Raw genomic sequence first — 19,780 nt, 5'->3', positions numbered from 1 at the left:
CTGTCTAAGCAGTTCGCTCGCACACAAATTAGCTGAACAGGCTGCTCCTTTAAATATTTCCTATGTCACAGGGTAACTCTTTACAATACAACAAAGGTAGAGTTTTAATTACACGGTTCCTGACTTTTGTTTAGCTGAAGCTTTAACCATTCGCAAGCCTTTCTCTCTGTCCTCCCCTGCCTGGGACATGGGAGTAAAGGGAAGTTTGGGTAGGGTATGTAATAACTACTAAACCCTGACCTTGAGGCCATCTGTTAGGAAAGTTGGTATTTTTTGAAAGTGAATGAAGGGAGAAAATCAAAATCTTCATCTACATGGTCAGCTAAAACCAGGTAAGTTCTCCCCGTACTCTGACACTCAGCTGGAGCACTGCTTTGCACCGTCGCTGGATTAGCCAATCTGTTGGTCAGCATGACGCTATTTTCAGTTTCTACTCAACTGTCATACGCTTTCTTACCGTTACGGTGTGGCTTCTCTCCTCTTTTGGCTGTCTTACATTAGCATACCTACATTTGGGATGTCTGTACTGTAATGAACTTCCACTGCTTTGTTTCGGTCAAAATTCTACGGAAAGTAGAAGGTTAGATTAGTCTGGAAGCTGACAACTTTGAGTGGCAGCCAGTGCTAGTTGCATGTTACAGGTTTTTACAAAATGTCCTTTCACATTGTGTGGCTCTGAAGTGAGTTAGCAGAAATTATCACATTTATTCATTTCAAGTTAGCTGACGGGACAGCTAACAGACACTGATATTTTGGCGATCCTGTAGAGAGCAGAGAAGGGCACAGTTTCTTCCCAGGCATGTGACTACTGGAGCAAGTCCAGCGAAGGGCCACAAAGATGATTAGGGGACTGGAGCATCTCTCTTATGAGGAAAGGCTGAGAGAGCTTGGCCTGTTTAGCTTGGAGAAGAGAAGGCTGAGAGGAGATCTTATCAATGTGTACAAGTATCTGAAGGGAGGGTGTCGAGAGGATGGGACCGGACTCTTTTCAGTGGTGACGAGCGACAGGACGCGAGGCAATGGGCACAAACTGAAACACAGACACTTCCATCTTAACATGAGGAAAAACTTTTTCACTGTGAGGGTGACAGAGCACTGGAACAGGTTGCCCCGAGAGGTGGTGGAGTCTCCTTCTCTGGAGATATTCAAAATGCGCCTGGATGCAATCCTGTGCAATGTGCTCTAGGTGACCCTGCTTGAGCAGGGGGGTTGGACTAGATGATCTCCAGAGGTCCCTTCCAACCTCAGTGATTCTGTGATTCTGTGACAAAGCGCCTGCCTTTTTGGAACTAATGGAGGGTGCCACGCTGCTGAGTTTCCCTGGTAGGCCTGTACTGATAAAAGTCTCAATGGAAATGCTTGTTATGGAGAGAAATAACAAAACGAGAACCACTCCACTGATTGACTTTCATCCCTTCCTCTCTTTCTGTTCACCTGCCACTTCCTTGGGTTCTTCCCTTTGTGCTGTATGTCTTGTTTCTTGTAATTGTGTTTCTCCTTCATTTATCTTCCTAATGTATCATCTCATTCTTATTATATTTTCTTCTTTCCTTGCCTTGTCGTGCTGCTCTTTGCCTTGTGGGATCTACGCTGTCATACTCTGTGGAAATGCATGAGTGCTCTACAGCACAAGCTGCTGTGTATCCCAGGTTTACAAAATTGTGGTCAATTTAACGTTTCAGCCAGCTCCAGATATAAAGTCACTAGAGTGTAAGTAGCAATACATGGAAACCTGAAACCACTTATGTGAATATTGCTGTCGCCAATAGTATTTAAATCCTTCACTGTCTGGTAAAAAGTTTAAGCAGGTTAATGCCAGGGAAACTTTGAAAGATGCCAGCAATACAGGACGGAAACACTGACCACCAAATAATGTCTTGCAGGTAACAAAAGTGTGCTGCTTAGGAGATAGAGATCTACCTGCTTGAATTTTCAATGTTTTGAAATACATTCTAAAACTGATAGTGGTGCTAAAGCCACCCTATAGGTGATCAGTTTACCATCTGCCAGACACTGAATCCTAGCCACACTGGTCCAGAGAAGACATATGGTGCATTCATAGAGTCATGCCCAAAATACTGCCATCATCAAGTGAGGCTCCATGAATCACTTTGCTAGCTTATCACCAAAGAAACTTGGATCTTGCCACCATCTGTTGGAACTACTGAGGAGTCACTGAAGCATTGGCATCCATGCGCCAGCACTCACTGCACATCTGGTCCTTTGGTCAGCCAGCTCAGATCCTCTCTGCTGGCTACTGCCCAGCTGGGCTGAGTACTGGCAGCAGCACCAATGCAGACGGAAAACTAGCGCACAGCCTTCCACAACACAGTACAGTACAGCCAATTTCATGAGAACAGAGGTTTTCCAGCCAGGTTCATTGAATGGAGCACCTCATAACAGAGAAATCCTCTTACAGATCTACTCCTCCTCCAAGCAAGTTTTGTTCCCAAAATAATTCATTATGAGTATCACTGGGAAGGGCCCTGCATATCTTGGGATATCCCCAGCAAAAGAACTGCACTGTGCTCTAAGGAATGTTTGGAAGAGTTTGAAGGATTCAAGAGTACTCCTGAGAAGTTACAAATCACTGCATGTCATTGACAACACCTGCCATGAATAGTCTACAGCCTTTTCTCTGCTGTCTTTTTTGATCATGCCCTACAAATGTGTCTCATATACATATCCAAATGATCAGTCTGCACACAGGAACATCAAAAGGAGAATGGACCTTCCTGTAATTGTTTAGTTGGCTCAGGGGCTTACTCTGATTGTGACCTACTTACTCATGACTTTCCTCTTGCTGAAATTTCTCTGCAGAATGAGAAGTAAACCCTGCTCTCTCTTTTTCTGAAGACCACTCAGGATGACCTGTCATAAGCCATTTATATATTGCATATGTATCCAAAGAGAATGCAACATATGTGTGTACTATATTATACCTATCATCTTCACAAAAAGGTACAACTTCCAGTAACTACTGGCAGATATGAGTTGCTTGAAGGTTCTGTCCTCTTATATGATTGCATTACACACCTCATGCACCTGAAAAGCTTCTCTTTCTGCTTATTGTCCTAAAGTACACTGGAGGGAATAGAATAAAGAACAAAATGGGATTTGCAGAAAATAATCCATCTCAGTATATTACCCTTTACTAATAGAATGATTGCTGTAGAATAAAAACAAACACAGCCAATGTGTTGTGAAAGAAGAATATTGAAGAGGAATGCCCAAAAAAGAACAACAGATGAAATTTGGAACAAGATTTTTCCAGGACGATGACACTTAAGGAACTATGGATGCATCCAGAGGATTTTCCTGAAAGTCTGTAACACTGTCTGCGAACAAGCATAAAATAGAAGACACTTTGAAATGATGTTGCAGAAAAACAAATTTTGCTCAACCTATTAGGAGCTATGGTGAATAGAAACTGTGATACTTTCCTATGGAGCTAGTAAAGACACCTCCTTCCAAACAAACAAAATTTGTGAACTGGAGTCATTGTATTGCTCTTTCGAATTCTGTCAGGTTTTGGATGTTCTTCTCACATATCCCCACGTGCACAGAAGAAGTCTTGTGAAAACAGACTGTAGATGAGATTTAAACAAGACCTAACTAGTGATACATTTCCTTTCCAAACCACACAAAAATTAAAAATGTAAAGGTTCTAAATAGGGGCATAAAAAGGCACTTTATGATCTTAAAAAATACGCGTAAGGTAAAACATAACAAAATACAGAAAAGATCTATTAACTAATTGATCAACAATTCCAATCTAAAAGGTTGAACTTCTAAAAGATAGGAAATCAGTCAGCTGATGTGCACTGAATATGATGTTAATGGAACATTCATATTATTCACACTTACATCATCAATTATCAAGGCTTTTAAAAGAAGAAATGATATATTTGCCAGATAGCACAGATCCGAATCTCAAGGGAGTTTAGATAGCTGCACAGAACTTAGATCTCGAAATTCCTTTTGAGGATCTAGGCACTTGTCTCTCAGGTAGTAAATAATTTTTATGGGATTAACCGCAACAAATCAAACTACATTAGGAAGGTTTAACAAAGCACAAAGAACCATGAAGCACAATTCTGACCTCATATCAACTTAAGGTTGGTGCAATTCCACCACTTTAGGCTAAACAACTGGCACTGTGCAGAGGGGTTACTCCTAGTTTATGTTGCCCTCAGTAAGACCACACTAATGCCAACAGACATTTCAAAATGATTTCTAGTATGAATTGCTAATATGTCTTTTCATGCTTCACCATTCAACAAAGCTCTTCTAAATGAAGTAAATCTCTTCTAAATGAAGTAAAATTTCATAGCAGAAAGAAACATGTCACAACCATTCATTCTTATTTTTCTATCTTCAAAATGAAGGTTTGCAAGATGAGTCATTCGTGTATATTACTATGCCCAAGTGTGTTCCTTTTCAAGCGTGAACTGAGCATTGTATTCTGTTTTCTAGGTTAATGCAGATGTATCTTTCTTACAAATTTATAAGCACATCAAGACCCAGAGGACATCTCTTTTACTTGGAAGGTTGGTCAGAAGAGTACTGTGAAGAAAACCAACAAAGTACTGCAGGAACCAACTTCAAAGGAGTCCACTAACAAGGTGGGTCTTCAACGCACTGACACCAACAACACAAAGGCTAAATGACTCGCAGAGGCAAAGCAGTAGTGTTGAAAGATAGGCATGGTTCAGAAGTGAATGATGGGTCCCTATCTCAAGCAGTTAAACTGGATCTATGGTATATATTGATACAAGCAGAAACACAACACTATACCCTGTCCCTTTCCCCACCCTCTTCAAATAAAAACCCCAAGCCCCCAGAAACCAACATTTCCCCCTTAGGAAATGTTGAATTGTCATCAGGAGTTTTAACAACCAGCCCAAACTAGCAAAACCAAACACAGTTCTTGACAACGAGAACCTCCAGGGTACGAGCTTTCGAAGCAAAGCCTCTCACTGGGTGGGTCACACGTGGTGGTGACTACTTTCCGTGGAAAGCCGTTGGGACACAGGGTGCTGCGGCTAACGCTCACGCTGCCTGGGGGCTCCTGGGTAAGGCCTCACCTCTGGGTCCTGTAATGACAGGTCGATGGTGCTGTGTGAAAGCCGTTCCAAGGGAGGAGGTCTGCGAAGGCGAGGGACTGCTGAAACCAGACTTCTCTGACTTCTTTAATGTAGTTGGCGATGGCATTCCTGGCAAGAATGATTGATAAGTGCAATTTAATAATGCTAGGTCATGGAACGACAGCCTATGCATTGTGAAAGTGGGTGCAGAAGCAGCTAGATAAACTTAAAGGACAAATGAAATTGAATACAACAGTGAGCTGAAAGCTCACTTTTATTTATGGTCTTTCTTGAGGAAGAAGTGGCCATGGTTTGCTCTGAGCAACGAGCACTAAAACGCAGCCATATTTTTCTTTTAAATCTGAAATATGGATAAGATGCAGCTTATTATTGCTACTGAAACCTACTCTGCTTTATTTTTAGAAATCTGTAATAGCTGGAGCATTTGGATTTTTACAGGCTTTTTATGAGTTCTGTCTTTCACTCACTGGTTTAGTAGATTATTGCAAATGGATCTTTTAAATGTGCTGCAAGACTCAAGGCACAACTAGAGAATGAAGTTTTCTGAGTTCATATTCTGCATTTCCTTACTCTGACTTCAAAGGTATTTGAAAGTAATATATTTATGTGGTTCCCTTTTACTTTCAAATTTTTTTAAAAGGTGAATGGTATTTATGTCTTTATATTAGAAGCCACACTGGCATTTTTTCAGAGTTGTTATTATGCCCTTGAACTATATCAAAGGCTTCCAATGAAAATCCTAGTTGCCACTGGGTGAAACCTCTCCCATGGACAGGCAGAAATGGTGCAATGCTAATATGACCATTATTATACTCTGCAGGAGTAACTCCTGTTGATATTGTATCAAGCCTGTGGTTCATTCAGCTTCTATGTTGTACCAAAGAAATTAGTGGAAAGAATGTATTGCAATGGGCTCTTAAAATCCAAGCTTTCGTGCATATGGTTTATGCTTGGATAAAAGAATATTGCAGCATACAGATAAAGGATATGTGTGTGACTGTATTATTATCTATAGTTTTATAGATGTTGAAGCATATGGATGTTCTGATTAGCTGTACATACCTCTGAAAATACACCATTTTCAGTATATACAATACATCAGACATTTTGCATATCTGTAGAGATACAGCAAAACAAAGGTGCAGGATTTTGAGGTTTCAGGTGAAAAAGCAAAACCTCAGATAATGTTGGAAGTTGAACTTCCACTAGCAAGGTCAGTCAACCTTATTTCCAGCTATTTTAAAGAATTTAATTGCTAAAAAATGGAAGAGAAAGGCCTGGACATTATTATCTCTGGACAATATTATTAACATTATATTTAATAACACTACTTTTATAGTCCCTGGGATGTTGACTGCAATATGCAGCAGCCTTCTTGTACTTTATACACTGCACTGCTGGGGTCTTAATGGTTTCAGTGAGGTTTTGCAGTTTATATTCAGAAAGTTAAATAAAGTAAGGGAGTGGTTAGAGTTCCAGTGCTGTAGTTATAACTTTCTGTCTTGAAACTGTTTGCTACAAGGGTCTTCTGTTGTGGTGGTTGGTGCTTCACAGCAAGAAAAGTTACATACGTTATTTTTTTTAAATAAAAATTTAGAACTGGCAAACTATTGTGCAAGAGCGATGATGGGTTGTTTTTTTCATATTGCTTTTAAAGACTTTGGGGTAGGAACAAAAGCAAACGAGTTGGTTCAGACTGGTGGTGAAGAAAGAAGGAGGCTGAACTGAGGCATCGGAAGGAAATGGCCCAACGCAGCCCGCTGACCGGCTGCTCAAACGGCATGGTGGGCTGTAACTTCGATTCGCGTTTGAGTGTCCAAATTCATCACAAGGACACTCAAAAGAAGTAACGGTGCTGTTGACCCAGACGCCTTTCTGATGGAGGAACGCGGGTGGTAGCCACCAAACGAGCGTCAGCACCAGCTCAAACACAAAGTCAAGGGTCAAGGGAGGGTAGAGGCTCTCCTCCGCTGGCAGCAAGGCCGTGAGCACCTCTCTCCTGGGATGGCCTGTGCAAGGGGCTAAGCGTGCCTCCAGGGCAGGTTTTAATGTAGCGGACTCCATCCCTCTGAACGCAGAGCATCAGGGACAGAGCAAGCCACCGTTCATGCGCAGGGACGACGGCAGTCGAACAGGCCTGTCTACGACCTGCTCCATCTGCGGCGTCGTGCAGCAGCTCGCACGGAGGCGCAAGGCCCCCGTGCAGGGCCAGGGTGCACAGCCCATGCGCAGAGCCAGGAAGGCTGCGTGCGCGGTGACGGTGCCCCGCGTGCAAGGAACGGGGCTGTGCAAGGAATAAGGACACGACGGCTACGCATGCTGCGGTGCCATGGCTCTCAACACAGAGCCTGGCTTGCCTGCTTTTCCCCTTATCCCCTGGCCGCATCCCTACTTCAGGGTTACGGGAAAGATAATACAACTTCTGAGAGGGGGGATAAGCTATTATTTTACCCCTGTGCTTTAAAAAACTGCTCGACTGATCTAAACCATGGTTTGGGGAAGGGGTGGAGAGAACAGTGCAATATAGTTTAAAGCTGCAGCAAGTTCTGTGATTGCGTCCAGAACGCTGAAACTTGAGGAGCTTCAACAAAAAAGCTGAATGACCTTGAACTGTGGCAGTGCTGAGCAGTGTCATTCTCACACGGGGATGGGTTTTATAGGGCTGAGACAGCCGTCGTAATGTGCAAAGGGAGATTCGAATGTAACCCTGTGCTGTGAAATAGTGAACAGAAAGAAAACTTGAAGCCTGGCTAACTGGTTCCTATTTTTTTTGTATTTATTTATTATCATCATTATGATTGCCATTACTATTACTACTGCTGTTATTTTTATTTCAGTGTGTTTTGAAATGTCTTGGTTTTGAAACAGTCTAGCTCTACCATGTTTTTATTTTGTTTGAGGTTTGTAATGACACATTTTATCGTGAGTGATCACATCCATCAGATCTCAAGAAAAAAATGGCTGCTTCTTAGTTCAGAAGAATATGCAAACAGGAGCTTAATTACTTCACTTAATATTGACCAAGAGAAAGAATAAGACGAGCTTGCCAGCTCATTTCCAAAGCATGTTTTGTCCTTTAAGAGGGAAGGGTATGACAGAAAGTTAGGCAGTGCAAAGCAATTAGCATCATTCACATATTATGGTGCGCTAGCATGGTGCTCTAGCAGCAAAATTCAAACATTCTTTGAATGGGTTAATAAAAGAAGAAATACAGTCTGCATGCAAGAAAAAGGTTTCCAAGAACAAGCCAAAATATGTCCCATTCTTCTAAATTTATCACAGCCATGTCACATTATCCTTGAGACTGCCAGGAATGTCAATTTTTTTGCAATTTAAAAAAAATATCTCATTTAGCACCATATGTTTGGTTAATGTGCCTGATATATCCTGCGTATTCTTTAGTCCATCCCTTTCTAATACTCATTTTCATTTTTTTCCCCCTTGCTAAGCCATATGTTGCAACGCTGGCCACTCTATTGAAGCTCCTTTCGGGAGACGAAAGCGAAAGCAAGGGACCTCGGGTTTAATCACCCAGGAAAATTTAAATCCGATCCTACAACTCGCACCCGGAGGTAAGCAACCTCAGCACTCCAGTTAGCACGGCAGGTGCCCGGAGCCCGTGAAAATCAGGCCACCTCTCCGACAGCAGGTTGTACATTAACGACTCCGAGGCACGAGCGAAGATGGATGACTAAATATGGAATTAGGTGGGTAATTGCTGGCACCCATGCTGGAGACTCTGGGCCAGTTTTAAAGGTCTTCTGTTTCATACCTAATGAGTTTTATCGCGTTTAGTGGTCCCCAGGCCTCAGCTTCCCCTCCTGCGTTGCTCAGGGATGCAGGAAATTAAAAAGTTAAAGCTGAGGCTCGCGCGGGTAGAGCCGCTGCCTCGCACGGCTTTCCTCGGCATCGCTCCCCGGAGCCGGCGAGCGCTGGGGGCCGCTGCCCCGACGGCGGCACCTCGCTCGGCCCCGCGGAAGGGCTGGCGCCGGCTCGGCAGGACACCGGGCGAGCCCCAGCTCGCCTCCGCGTCCTCGCCGGAGCAGGGCAGCCACAAATTACGATCTCCCCGCGCGGCCTCAGCTGCGCTGGCCGGTGGCGAGGGCCGGGAGCCAAGGATCCTCCCCGTTCCCTGCCTCCTTCCATCCATCTGCTCCGAGCAAGGAATGAGCCCCAGCAGCCAGAACGCAGCGGCTGGGCAGCCCAGGTGGGGTTTAAAAGTGCTTCTTGCTCTTCTGCGGGCAGGACTGTCGTCCAAGTCCCAGTCACACCTGGCATTTTTAGGAAACACGGGTTTCGTAATTCGGGCCCGACTCTCTTCTGAATGCTATTTGGAGTGTAACGGGAGAAAATCAGACTTAGTCTGTTTTCATCAGATGGCAGCTTTTAACTACAGGATAAATGGGAAAGTTAATTGCTAAATAAAAAGGAAAATAAAGGGATTTTGTAGCATAAAACACAGATGGAAGTCTGAGTGGGTGTGTTACTTTAACTTACTGTACTTGTATTCATGTGATAGCATAAATACATATATGCCAAACATATATGGTCTTAGCCTGCTCCTGTTAACATGAATCAGAGTTTTTTCACTGGACAGAGGGAGCCAGACCAAAGACCATGATGGTGCTAAATGGAACAAGATGTATATTCTCATATTTTTTTCCAAAAGGAAATATTAATTTGACATTGGTTTTCCAGTTGAAAAGAATTTTAATTGCGGTACACAATAAGCAGAAAATTCAGACAACAATAATCTTGAAACTGTTAGCAGCATTATATTTCTATCAAGGAATCTGTGTGCCTTTTCAACATTAAAGCTTTCTGAATTTTCATTAATTTGGCATTTCCCTAAACACACAAGTTATTATTTTGTTCATTCCACATCATGCATCACACCCTTCTGCTCAATGCATAATGCAAGCGTAAATGGGATCCTTGTCCTTGAGAGACTCTGGTCACTGGAGCCATTGTACGGATGTTGAAGTCCCGCAGTAAGACTTTCCAAAACTCTGCACTTCGCAAACCTCCAGCCCAAGTTTAATCAAGGAATTCACAGGAATATGTCATGCTCCTCATCTTCTAAGGGGCACTGGAGCATTGGGATGTTTTTAGTTCCTCTACCTCCTAATGCTTGCCAGTACTAGAAATGCACCACATAATAGTCCTCCTTGAGTACAGCTAAAGATCTTCAAATTTGCATGTATGAGGCTGATATTTATTTAAATGGACCAGAGAATGATGTGTGAAAATTGAATGCACAAAATCCTTCCCAGAACAAATAAATATCTATTAACCTACTTTCCATACACCTACGCGCCTTACTGACAGTGGCACTGAAATTAGGATTAACTTCGATGAGGTGAATGGAGGCACAGCAGTGTAAGAGGAGAACAATTCCCTTTCTCTCCAGATCCGTATCTATGCCTATATATATCCATCCCATTTCACTCTTGGATCGCTAGCATTCTTCTGAGTGCACACATCTTAAACAATAACTCCATATCAAGTTAGTCACATCGGTAGTCCAGCTAATATTCGTCTCCAAAGACGACTTTTGGATAATTACCCCAATATTCCCAGTAGCTCTCTGTCACTAGAGTCTTGATGGAGGTTTCGTAACAAAAGCTATGAATGAAATATGGTTTGGCTCTTCATTCTCAAGGGACACTATAAAAAGGAATCAAGGAAGCTCAGATATTACCAGGGTGGACCATGACCACAACAACATGCAGAACAAATAGATGATGCAGAAAAACAAGTTGGCTACTGAAGAAAAAAACCCGATAAATAAAAAGGATTTTCAAGGAATTTTTGCTCTTCTGTGAAAATTATTCCAGCAATATCACTGAAATCAGTATCTTCAGAAGTGCTTATCAGCTGCTTCTTTTCTGGGGAAGTCTTAAGTTGTCCTCTAAGTTTCTTGAAATTTGGATGGCTACAGTGCTGTCAATCAGACTAACTCTGTTATACGTGTTGCTGAGCAAACTTTATCTGTCATCAGCTGAGCTATGACCACACTAACTGCTATCCACCAGTTTCTCTCTTTGTTGTTCCAGGATACCCAAAATACAACACACATGGAAATTCACTGCTCTTAAAGAGGTGCTCTTTATTTTCTACGTTTCGAATGTACTTGGGATGCCTTCGCTCCCCTGGTCACATTCAGAGTTACCAAGATCAATGATTGACTGCCTGCCAATGAGCACCTCGCTTCCCAACGCAAAATCCAGCTTAATGAACAGTGACTTTACAGAGGTAAAATGAAAGCTCCCCATCTATCCACTTATCAAACTGCTGCATATGCATCACCAGCACACACAACCGGCTGCCTCAGAACTCGACATCTGAGAGATCATCGGGAAAACAGAGCTAATCTATCAGTCCCCATCAACATCGTACCATAGGTGACTGCCAGATACTTAAGAAGCTATCCAAAAGCAATGTCACAACTCTTTTTCAAGACACTACAAAAGAAATGATCCAAATAAAATAAAGCAAATGCACGTACAAGTAAATGAGCCAAAGAACTTAATAAAAAGAGATTGATTAAAATGAGGACCAGAATGTTCAAAAGGACTAAGAGAGAAAGGTGCCAAAGGCGCATTAAATGCATTCAATGGCTTTAGGTTTTAAATGCTTTTGGACTTCTCAGCAACTTTTAGCCAAAAATGATAATTCAAGTAAGAATCAGAATTATGACTCCACTTAAGATAAAGAGGGTTGAAATTTCTACTTTGTAAATGAGTACTGCCCCCTTTACGAAGGAGAAGTATCAGCTTACACCAACAGAAAATCTTGTCTACAGAATTGTAAAACTGAGGGATACAATGAGCATCATTAGTTTAAAACCCTACCCCACTGATGTCTGCCTCTATTTTTCTGGTGTGGTGTTGCCACAGAATATGATATCTGTTTGGAGCTATGTGCACAGCATCATCTGGATTGGTTTAGCTCTTGTAAGTCAGCCTTCCTTCTCGCTTTGCTGCCAAGCGGTTCTCTCAATCACTAATAAACTCGTACTCAACATATTACCAATTTCCTCATAATATAATTGCATGGGAATTTTATATTTGAAAACTTTAATGAGAAGTGTAATACATAGCAAGATAACAGTTAAATTTTCTCTCTGATTTAATGTTCATTTCAGTATCATTTTGCATTGTACAAATATATAATCAGAATAAAAAATGTCTTCTAATGATGTCTTTAAACATCTAATCATTTAGAATTCATGATTACGTTTGTTTCTTTGCAAATATTATTTGAGAGTTTTTCAGTATACTTGGAAGATTAGGTATAGCAGCAGGGACAAACTGCAGCCATCCATAGGAGAATATACCTTTATGTGGGTGCTTTGGGGATGGAACATCTATAGCTGTAAGGCAAAAAATGCCATCATAAATTTGGATGGCATTTACAAAGCCCTCTAAAAAGTCTTTGCATATGATTATAGCTGAGGTATGATATTTTTGCAAGTAAAAGACCCAGAATAGATTTATGTTTCAACTATATCTTCCTGAGATGCATATGGATGCTAAATTGCAAGTGATACTAAAGGGAATTTTAGTAACTGAAGAGGATGGAGTCAAATTTTCTATTTTTTTAAATTGTCTCAAAAATCATTTGCTCATTATTTGTATGCCATCAAAAATTCACTGGCTATCCAGGCTACATATAACAATGACGGCTACTAAATGCCAAAGCCATGAGATGGAGATGGGTAAATATGCAGATTTTTTAGACCTGTGACCTCAGTTATTGCATGATAATGTTTTTAAATGACTTTTATGATGACAAGACTAAGTTTGGTGTTAATTTTGGTTTTGAAGACTTAATCGGTATACACAGCCATTGAACGTATGTTTTAATTAATAAAAGAGCTGTAGACAGGATTGAAAATAACTCAGGTAATTTAACATGTGCTGTGAAGTCACATGACTTCTGCACAATTTGAGGTGAAGAGTTTATACATTATTCCAAAGAATGAAAGAAAGAGTTGCAAACTGAACTCATGTGCAGTGTAGCGAAGCAAAATGGATTTATAATTTGACAGGTCGAGTGTACTCACGGAACTGTTATGTATTGCTATCCAGTGGTTCTTGGTATTTTTACCAGATGACTACCTAGGCTTGACAGTCACAGGACTGAACAAGTCATCTCATTTCTACATAACACAAAAAATAATTTGTTGCTGACCTACAGCTGCTGTGCTCTTTTACTGGAGAGTGTCCATTCCCAGTTGGGCGCTGGAACGACACTGGAACAGCCACTGGGGCGCTGCCGGGGAAGACTTGGCACCTCCCAGCCAGCAAAAGCGTACACTGCCTTCCCGCAGATCAGTCCCCAGGTAGGTGATATCAGAGAGGGGAGACCAGCCTCATTTTTTGGCATTCCCAATGGCTTTAAGATTCTGGGAGGAACCAAGAATCCTCCTGGAAAAACCCAATGTTCCCCTTGCAGAGTAAGCAGAGCACAGCAGTTTGGCTTCGGCTCCGTTTCCAAAGGAGATGCATATGATCACACAGCCTTCAGGTCTGTTTTCGTGACCTGCCCAACACCTCTCTAATCGGACAATTTAAAACACATGTGACAGAGGTAGAGGCCTCACAGGGAAAAGTCTCTACACGCTTCATGAAAACAGGCATGGGAAGAGCAGAGATACCATGTAAGCTCTCGCCTTACTAGACACCGGAGAACCCACACAAGAGACACACCAGACACCTGGTTCATCCCCCCCACCAACCCCAAATGTCTAGGCACCGAGAACAAGAGCATTGGCATTGTTTGAATAAGCACACCCACCATGTAGTGCTCCGCGGTGGTCGGGGTTTCTTAGATATCCTAATTTTATAAAAGAAAGTAAAAGAAGAAAAAAGAAACAAGGTGAGAGAGAACACTATCATATTTTGTAGCAAGCAGGATACTGTGTGAAATCTTGGCCCAGTGAAGTGATAAAGGGGAAGCTTTCAGTTTGCTTAAGGGAAAACTTATGGCAAATGGCAAAATTACCAAAATACCACATTGCAGAAAATGGGTGCATTTAGGTTCAATTAAGCTGTAAAAATGAAAACGGCACTTTAGCTTACAAAAATGAAGGGAGAGAGGGAGCTATCAGAAGTAACTTTACCAGGTTTGTATGCATGAGAATGCTGCTTCACTGGACCAAGAAAGCTACAGTATGGGACAGGCTTTTTCTTTCATTAGACACTTTGCTACATAGCTTTGTAGAACCTCAGAAACTGCCGCTCTGGCATTATGAAATATGCCTACATAACTTGATCTTATGATCTTAGGAACACAGAAAAATAGCCATGCCAAATCAGATTAAAAGGGTCCACCTAGCCCAGGATCCTCTCTCTGACCGTGGTTACTAATGGATGCCTAGAAAGGAGTAGAAGACTAGGGAAAGCATACAGCGATAATTCTCGGGAATACTCTCCCAGCCTCCAATGATTTGTGACTTCTAAGACAAAGTTGGTATCATGGTATCGAAGATACTCTAATTCAAATGTACAGATTTACCCCCCTCTTTTGGATTTGTACCCCAATGAGGTTTCCACTAGTCACATAAAAAGGTTTCACAGTTTGGTGCTGGCAAGTCCAATGTTCTTGCCACTAACTCTGCATGAGCCAACAGCTTTCAAGCCCAATGACGCTACGTGTATAAGAGCATCCAACACTTTTTCCTATATAAAGAAAGTGACGTTTGTGCTGAGGTGCTCTAAGTGTATATACTTTGGGAGGTATTTTTTTTTTTTAAGCAAGAATCTGGCTGCAAATTGATATTAACATTTTTCAGTATATGTGTAAAACACATGTTTCAGAAGAATAGAAGAGAGAAACTGTCACTCACTGGGAAGCTTTAGAGCTATCTGGCTCCCTGGGAAACTGCATGCAACTATTCTGGTGTCCAAGGGTTTGACCAGTGAGTTTCCTCTTCCTGCAAAGAATGAATGCAGAAGTAATAGAGAGTCTGAGGGGGTATTTTTTAGCAAATGGCTAAAGATACTCCTATTCTGCAGGTAGGAAGCAGGTGGTGGTAGAAGAAAGAGGGCGGGAAAGGAGAAACGCCTGCCTTCCCCTCCCAGCAGGGCACTAAGCCGGGAGAGTCTTGCCCGTGCGCGGCTCGGTCCTGCGACCCAGCGCCAGGACGTTCTGCTCTGGTTATCCGGGGTCCCGCTGCGGCTCCCTGTCGCGACGGAGCAGGGCTCGCCAGCACGCCGTGCGCCAAGCTTAACACACGGGGCATATCCTCAGTACCGTCGTTACGAGCTACGTAGAAAAATCCCATAGGCTTAGACAGGACAAGTGACTTCTTAAACATCATGCTTATCTTACTATTCACCTTCCAGGGGAGTTTTCTGAAGTTTTAATTCTCTAATTGAATTGGTACCGACATGACATTGTTAATTCATTTATAAAAGGACGCAGTAGAGGTAGGGGTCTATAAAAAAAGCTTATCCTTTCATTTTTGATGGCATATTGACTTTATAAGAGTCAAAAGGCACAACTGATGTATTAGGGAGTCCCTATAACTTTATTTAAAGCAAAAATTAGAAAGTGATTGAAAAGTTTTATAGAGGAGAGCAGAAATATAATTTTAAGCCTCTTTAAATTGCCTGAACTGTGAAATCAAGTAATGAACACTAGAAAAGGTTCTGTCAGCTGGAATCAAAGCTTAGGCTAGTCAGCGTTTTCTTCCCAAACCTTATTACGGCAAAGATTTTTCATCTCTGCACTCTGTTCATCCCAGCAAATAAACCGCCTTGACCTCCACCTGTTACTTGGTGAAGTCTGCTGTCATCTTTGACTCAACCCTATTTTTTCCCTTCAAAGCCCCCTGCACCACTGAGAAGGTGGGACGATACAGCTGTGCACTGATTCAAGGGGATACCAGTTCGTAACCAGACAGCATTTCACAGGACAAATTGCAAGCAACAGAGGAGGAAAAAAATGTAGTGCCAATGAATACTGGAAGGGGGCAACATTTTTCATCAATTTAACAATGAGATTTTCATAGAAAGAAGTTTTTTTGTGTGTGTGTGATGTTATGAACTAGCATTTAAGGCAAGAAATATTTTGCTTCTGCCATAACAATGCACCTACTCTACCAGCACGTATGAAGAACTGAAGGCACATCATCCCGTTAGAGCATAATGAAAGCGATTTGTGTTTCTTTGATATTGCATAAGCTGAATGCATTAACTATTTCAAAGAGGTGCTGCTCCAAACGTGTGTAGTTTTCTAGACTTAGAAACAAGTCATGGCTATATAATATAACATTGCTAAATAAAAAATATATATATTATGGAACACAGAACAGCAAGATATGTCACGAGGAAAACTGTATAGCCATAGTAGTCATTTCTTCAAATATATCATCATGACAAAACCATGTAAGAAGCTTTCTAATACAAAGACATATCAGAAAAAGCCATTTCATATAAAGTTGAACTTCTCTGGGTGATTAATGCTACGTTCAACAAAGGAGACAGTGTCTGTCTAATTACATTAAATACTTATCTTCTAGGGATTGGCAGGGTGTTTCTGCTCAATGTCACTTTTCATGACAATGTAATGATAGATCCGTTTACTTACCAGTGCCATTAGCAAAAATTGTACTGTTTTCTCAACTGCCCTCATATCACAAAAATATTTGATTAACACACTGTAGCTTATCTAATACTCTAAGCAACATATTCTGCATAGTTTTCTCTCTATTAAAAGAACAAGATTACAGCTTGTAAAATTTTTATTGCACTCACACAAAAATAAATGAATAACGTGCGATATACTTGGAGTAGCTTTCCAGTTAACAAAACAGGTTTATGTAATTTATAATTTTAACTTAGAATGAGATTTTGGGGGGAAACAAGCAAACAAGCAAGCAAAGTAGGTACTGTGGTGCACTACTTCCCATCCAGTCTTTTGTTCTTATTTCCTTTTCATTCCAGCACATCTTTTGAAACTTTTAGTAACTTAGGAAAAAAGAAAGAAAAGCTTTCATTCTTTTGCTGAAAAATAGATATGGCCATCTCCCAAGTCCTTAAAATTCACCGCATCGTGAACTGACTCTTCATAGTCATGCTACTGTGCCAACACACAAAGAATAATAAACCTCTGGAAGAAAGTACACAGCGAAGGCAGTTTATATAGTAACGAGATAATTTCATAACGTATATTGAAAAGCAAGGCTGTGATGTAACATTCCAGCAGTATATACCCGCTACCTGGTATTTACTAACAAGGTTAAACTACTCTCTGTTTGGCTCAGCACTCTTCGTAATTCACTTTTTAATGGATGGACAGGAGAAGTCAGCAACGTATGGCACAGATCATTTTAGAAACAGGACAAGGCAGCTTACGACAGTATCTATTTCCAAACACGCTCCGTCTCTCCGTACGATCACATCAAAAGTCTATACTTAGCAGCTACGATACTTCAAATCTACTCACAAATCCTTTGAGGGGCAGATTTCTATTTGTAAGTAAAACAGCAAATTTGGGGGGGGGGGGGGAACCAGCCCCGAGGAGGAGGTGTCACTGTCAGCTCGTAACACGTGCAGCGCCCGACGTCTTATCATCCCGCTGTGTTGTGCTTGGGCGGAAGGAGGAACACGGGAAGCCTCGTTCGGCGAGGAGTCAGGGCGTCCGCACCATTTTGTTACAGCTCCTCACGGCGTTATAAAATGGCAGAAGGGACGTACCCAAACCGCCCGGTATTAGGCATGACGGCGCAGCGGCGCCGAATTAGCCAGCGCCGTCTCTCAAAAGCCCTCACGAGCCGCTCTTGCAGCGGGGGGATGACACGGCAGCCAAGCGCACACATACGACGCTCCAAATTAATAACGGATTTAGGATATTCACTGCCCGAGCTGCGAGGATTTGGGGTGTGTCTGCAATTATCCGGATATAAGTCTGACACACATTATCCTTCTATCAATGTCATTCCCCTTAGTCGCCAACAGATTATCAGCAGCTTTGTGATATTCCAGGTGTCAAAGAAGAATTAAAGCCCCAACAATCGCCCAAACAAAGGGACAAAAGACGGGCTACGTGTTTCCGAGCCCTGCATATCAATTTAATATGTGCAGCTGACAATGATGCAAATGTCCTCGGGAGAGAGGCGGCGCGCGGTGCCCGAGCGGGCGCGCGCGTCTGCGTGTGCGTGTGTGCACCGGCGGCGGCGGCGGCAGGCTGCCGGGACGGGAGGCGGCGGCAGCCCCGGCCGGGCCGCGTGCCTGGACTGGCGGAGCGGCCCGCCGAAACGCGCCGCTGCCTGGCGAGGAGTTTGGAAGCACCTGATACGGAAAAGGGCCCGAAACCAGCCAGATGGTACTTTTAGCTGGCAGCGGAAAGTAGGAGACAGCCAAAAACATTACAGCATTTCCCCAAGAGGCCAGCAAATCGATTTTTAGCCATCTTTTCTTCTTTTTTTTTTTTAAAGCGACGCTATGAATGTAAAAAAGTAACGTTTCTACCCATTTTTAAGTCGGTAATTTTATGAATAATGCGCCTAAGAAGGCAACAACTGGAAGGGATGAGAAAGCAAGGCATTTGTGCTCTCCCAGCGTGCTTGTATATTTGACATCAGCTTCTATTCAGCCGCTGCCACTGTTTACTCTGAATTGAGTGCCAGTTTTTGTTCAGGGTTTTCCACATAACATTAAAGAAAAAAAATCCTGTAAAAGTAGAGAAGTAGCAATGCAAAATCACAATAGCACCGCAGTCGTCGTGACATGGGAGGAACGCTGTTTGCAAGACTGCTTTGCCTCCCCCCCTCCCCTCCCCAATTATGGGCTTTCTTGACGATTATTTTTTAACAGAGGCCAAGCGATTTATTTAATACTTTCAAGTTCCCATTTGGCTAAGGGGTTGCATAAGACATTCAGCTGGTTTGGGGTGTTTTTAATTTTTAAAGTCTCCAAATGCCAGAATTTGCAATTCTGCCTGCCTTACGGGACTCTCTGCGGGAATCACGCCGACGTCAGGCGCTGAACCTCTCCTCTGACAGCCGGAAGCGGCTCCTTGGAGCGGCTCGGTGAGCTTAGGTTAGGTGTGGCCAAGTCGTGTTCGCTCCACGAATGAAAAAGGGACGTAGGGAGCAGGGAATGAAAGGAGAGAGGCAGAGAAGCCGCGGAGCACGGGAAGATGAGCATCACCCCTGCTTCAAGCAGGCCCCTTACTCCGAGGATTGGCCAAGTTCGAAGGAAGAGTCTGATGAAGTTTTACTTTTGTTTGCTGGTATTTCAGTTAACAGTAAAGGCAAGAGCTAAAACAGGGTTAAATCTGGACTACATCCAAAGTGCTTTCTCCTGTTCGGAGCAAGGTAGTGCATTAATGTACTACATCACAGATATAACTCCTGGAGACAAATGTGGGATGCTGTAATAAAATGGGACGTGACACTAAGCACAGGGGAAGATAATCCATACATTTGTATTTTTCAAATCTCATTGATTGTAAATCCCTACTTTTAAAAGAAAATGTATTCCCCTCCTCTCTGTGAAACACAGGACTTTGCCCTTGGCCCTTGCTCATATAAAGCGGTGTCGCTCTTTGCAAGAGCACTGTTCTTTGACACAAGGACTGCAGGGACCATCTCATCTTGCCGGCTTTCGGGGGCTCGCAGCTCTTCGTGCAAACCCCGGCGGAGCCCAGGAAGACTGTGC

The 19,780-nt window shown here is 42.5% G+C and overlaps 1 protein-coding gene across 7 annotated transcripts in view; it reads right to left on the bottom strand.

Annotated features, from left to right (window-relative positions):
* The window catches only part of NFIA (nuclear factor I A), a 256,488-nt gene that overhangs the window by 50,249 nt on the left and 186,459 nt on the right, over window positions 1-19,780 (bottom strand). For 5 of the 7 annotated variants that reach the window (XM_067301330.1, XM_067301331.1, XM_067301332.1 and 2 more), the window contains one exon: window positions 5,088-5,216. The exons of the other annotated variants lie outside the window; for them this stretch is intronic. In XM_067301330.1, coding sequence (XP_067157431.1) covers window positions 5,088-5,216 — 129 coding nt within the window. The remainder of the gene's footprint in view (window positions 1-5,087; window positions 5,217-19,780) is intronic. 7 annotated transcript variants of the gene reach the window in all.

Source organism: Apteryx mantelli, chromosome 8 (genome assembly GCF_036417845.1).
Source record: "Apteryx mantelli isolate bAptMan1 chromosome 8, bAptMan1.hap1, whole genome shotgun sequence".
Classification (NCBI taxonomy): Eukaryota; Metazoa; Chordata; class Aves; order Apterygiformes; family Apterygidae; genus Apteryx; species Apteryx mantelli.
The sequence above is the reverse complement of the archived record's forward strand: the minus strand, read 5'-3'. Positions and strand labels throughout refer to the sequence as shown.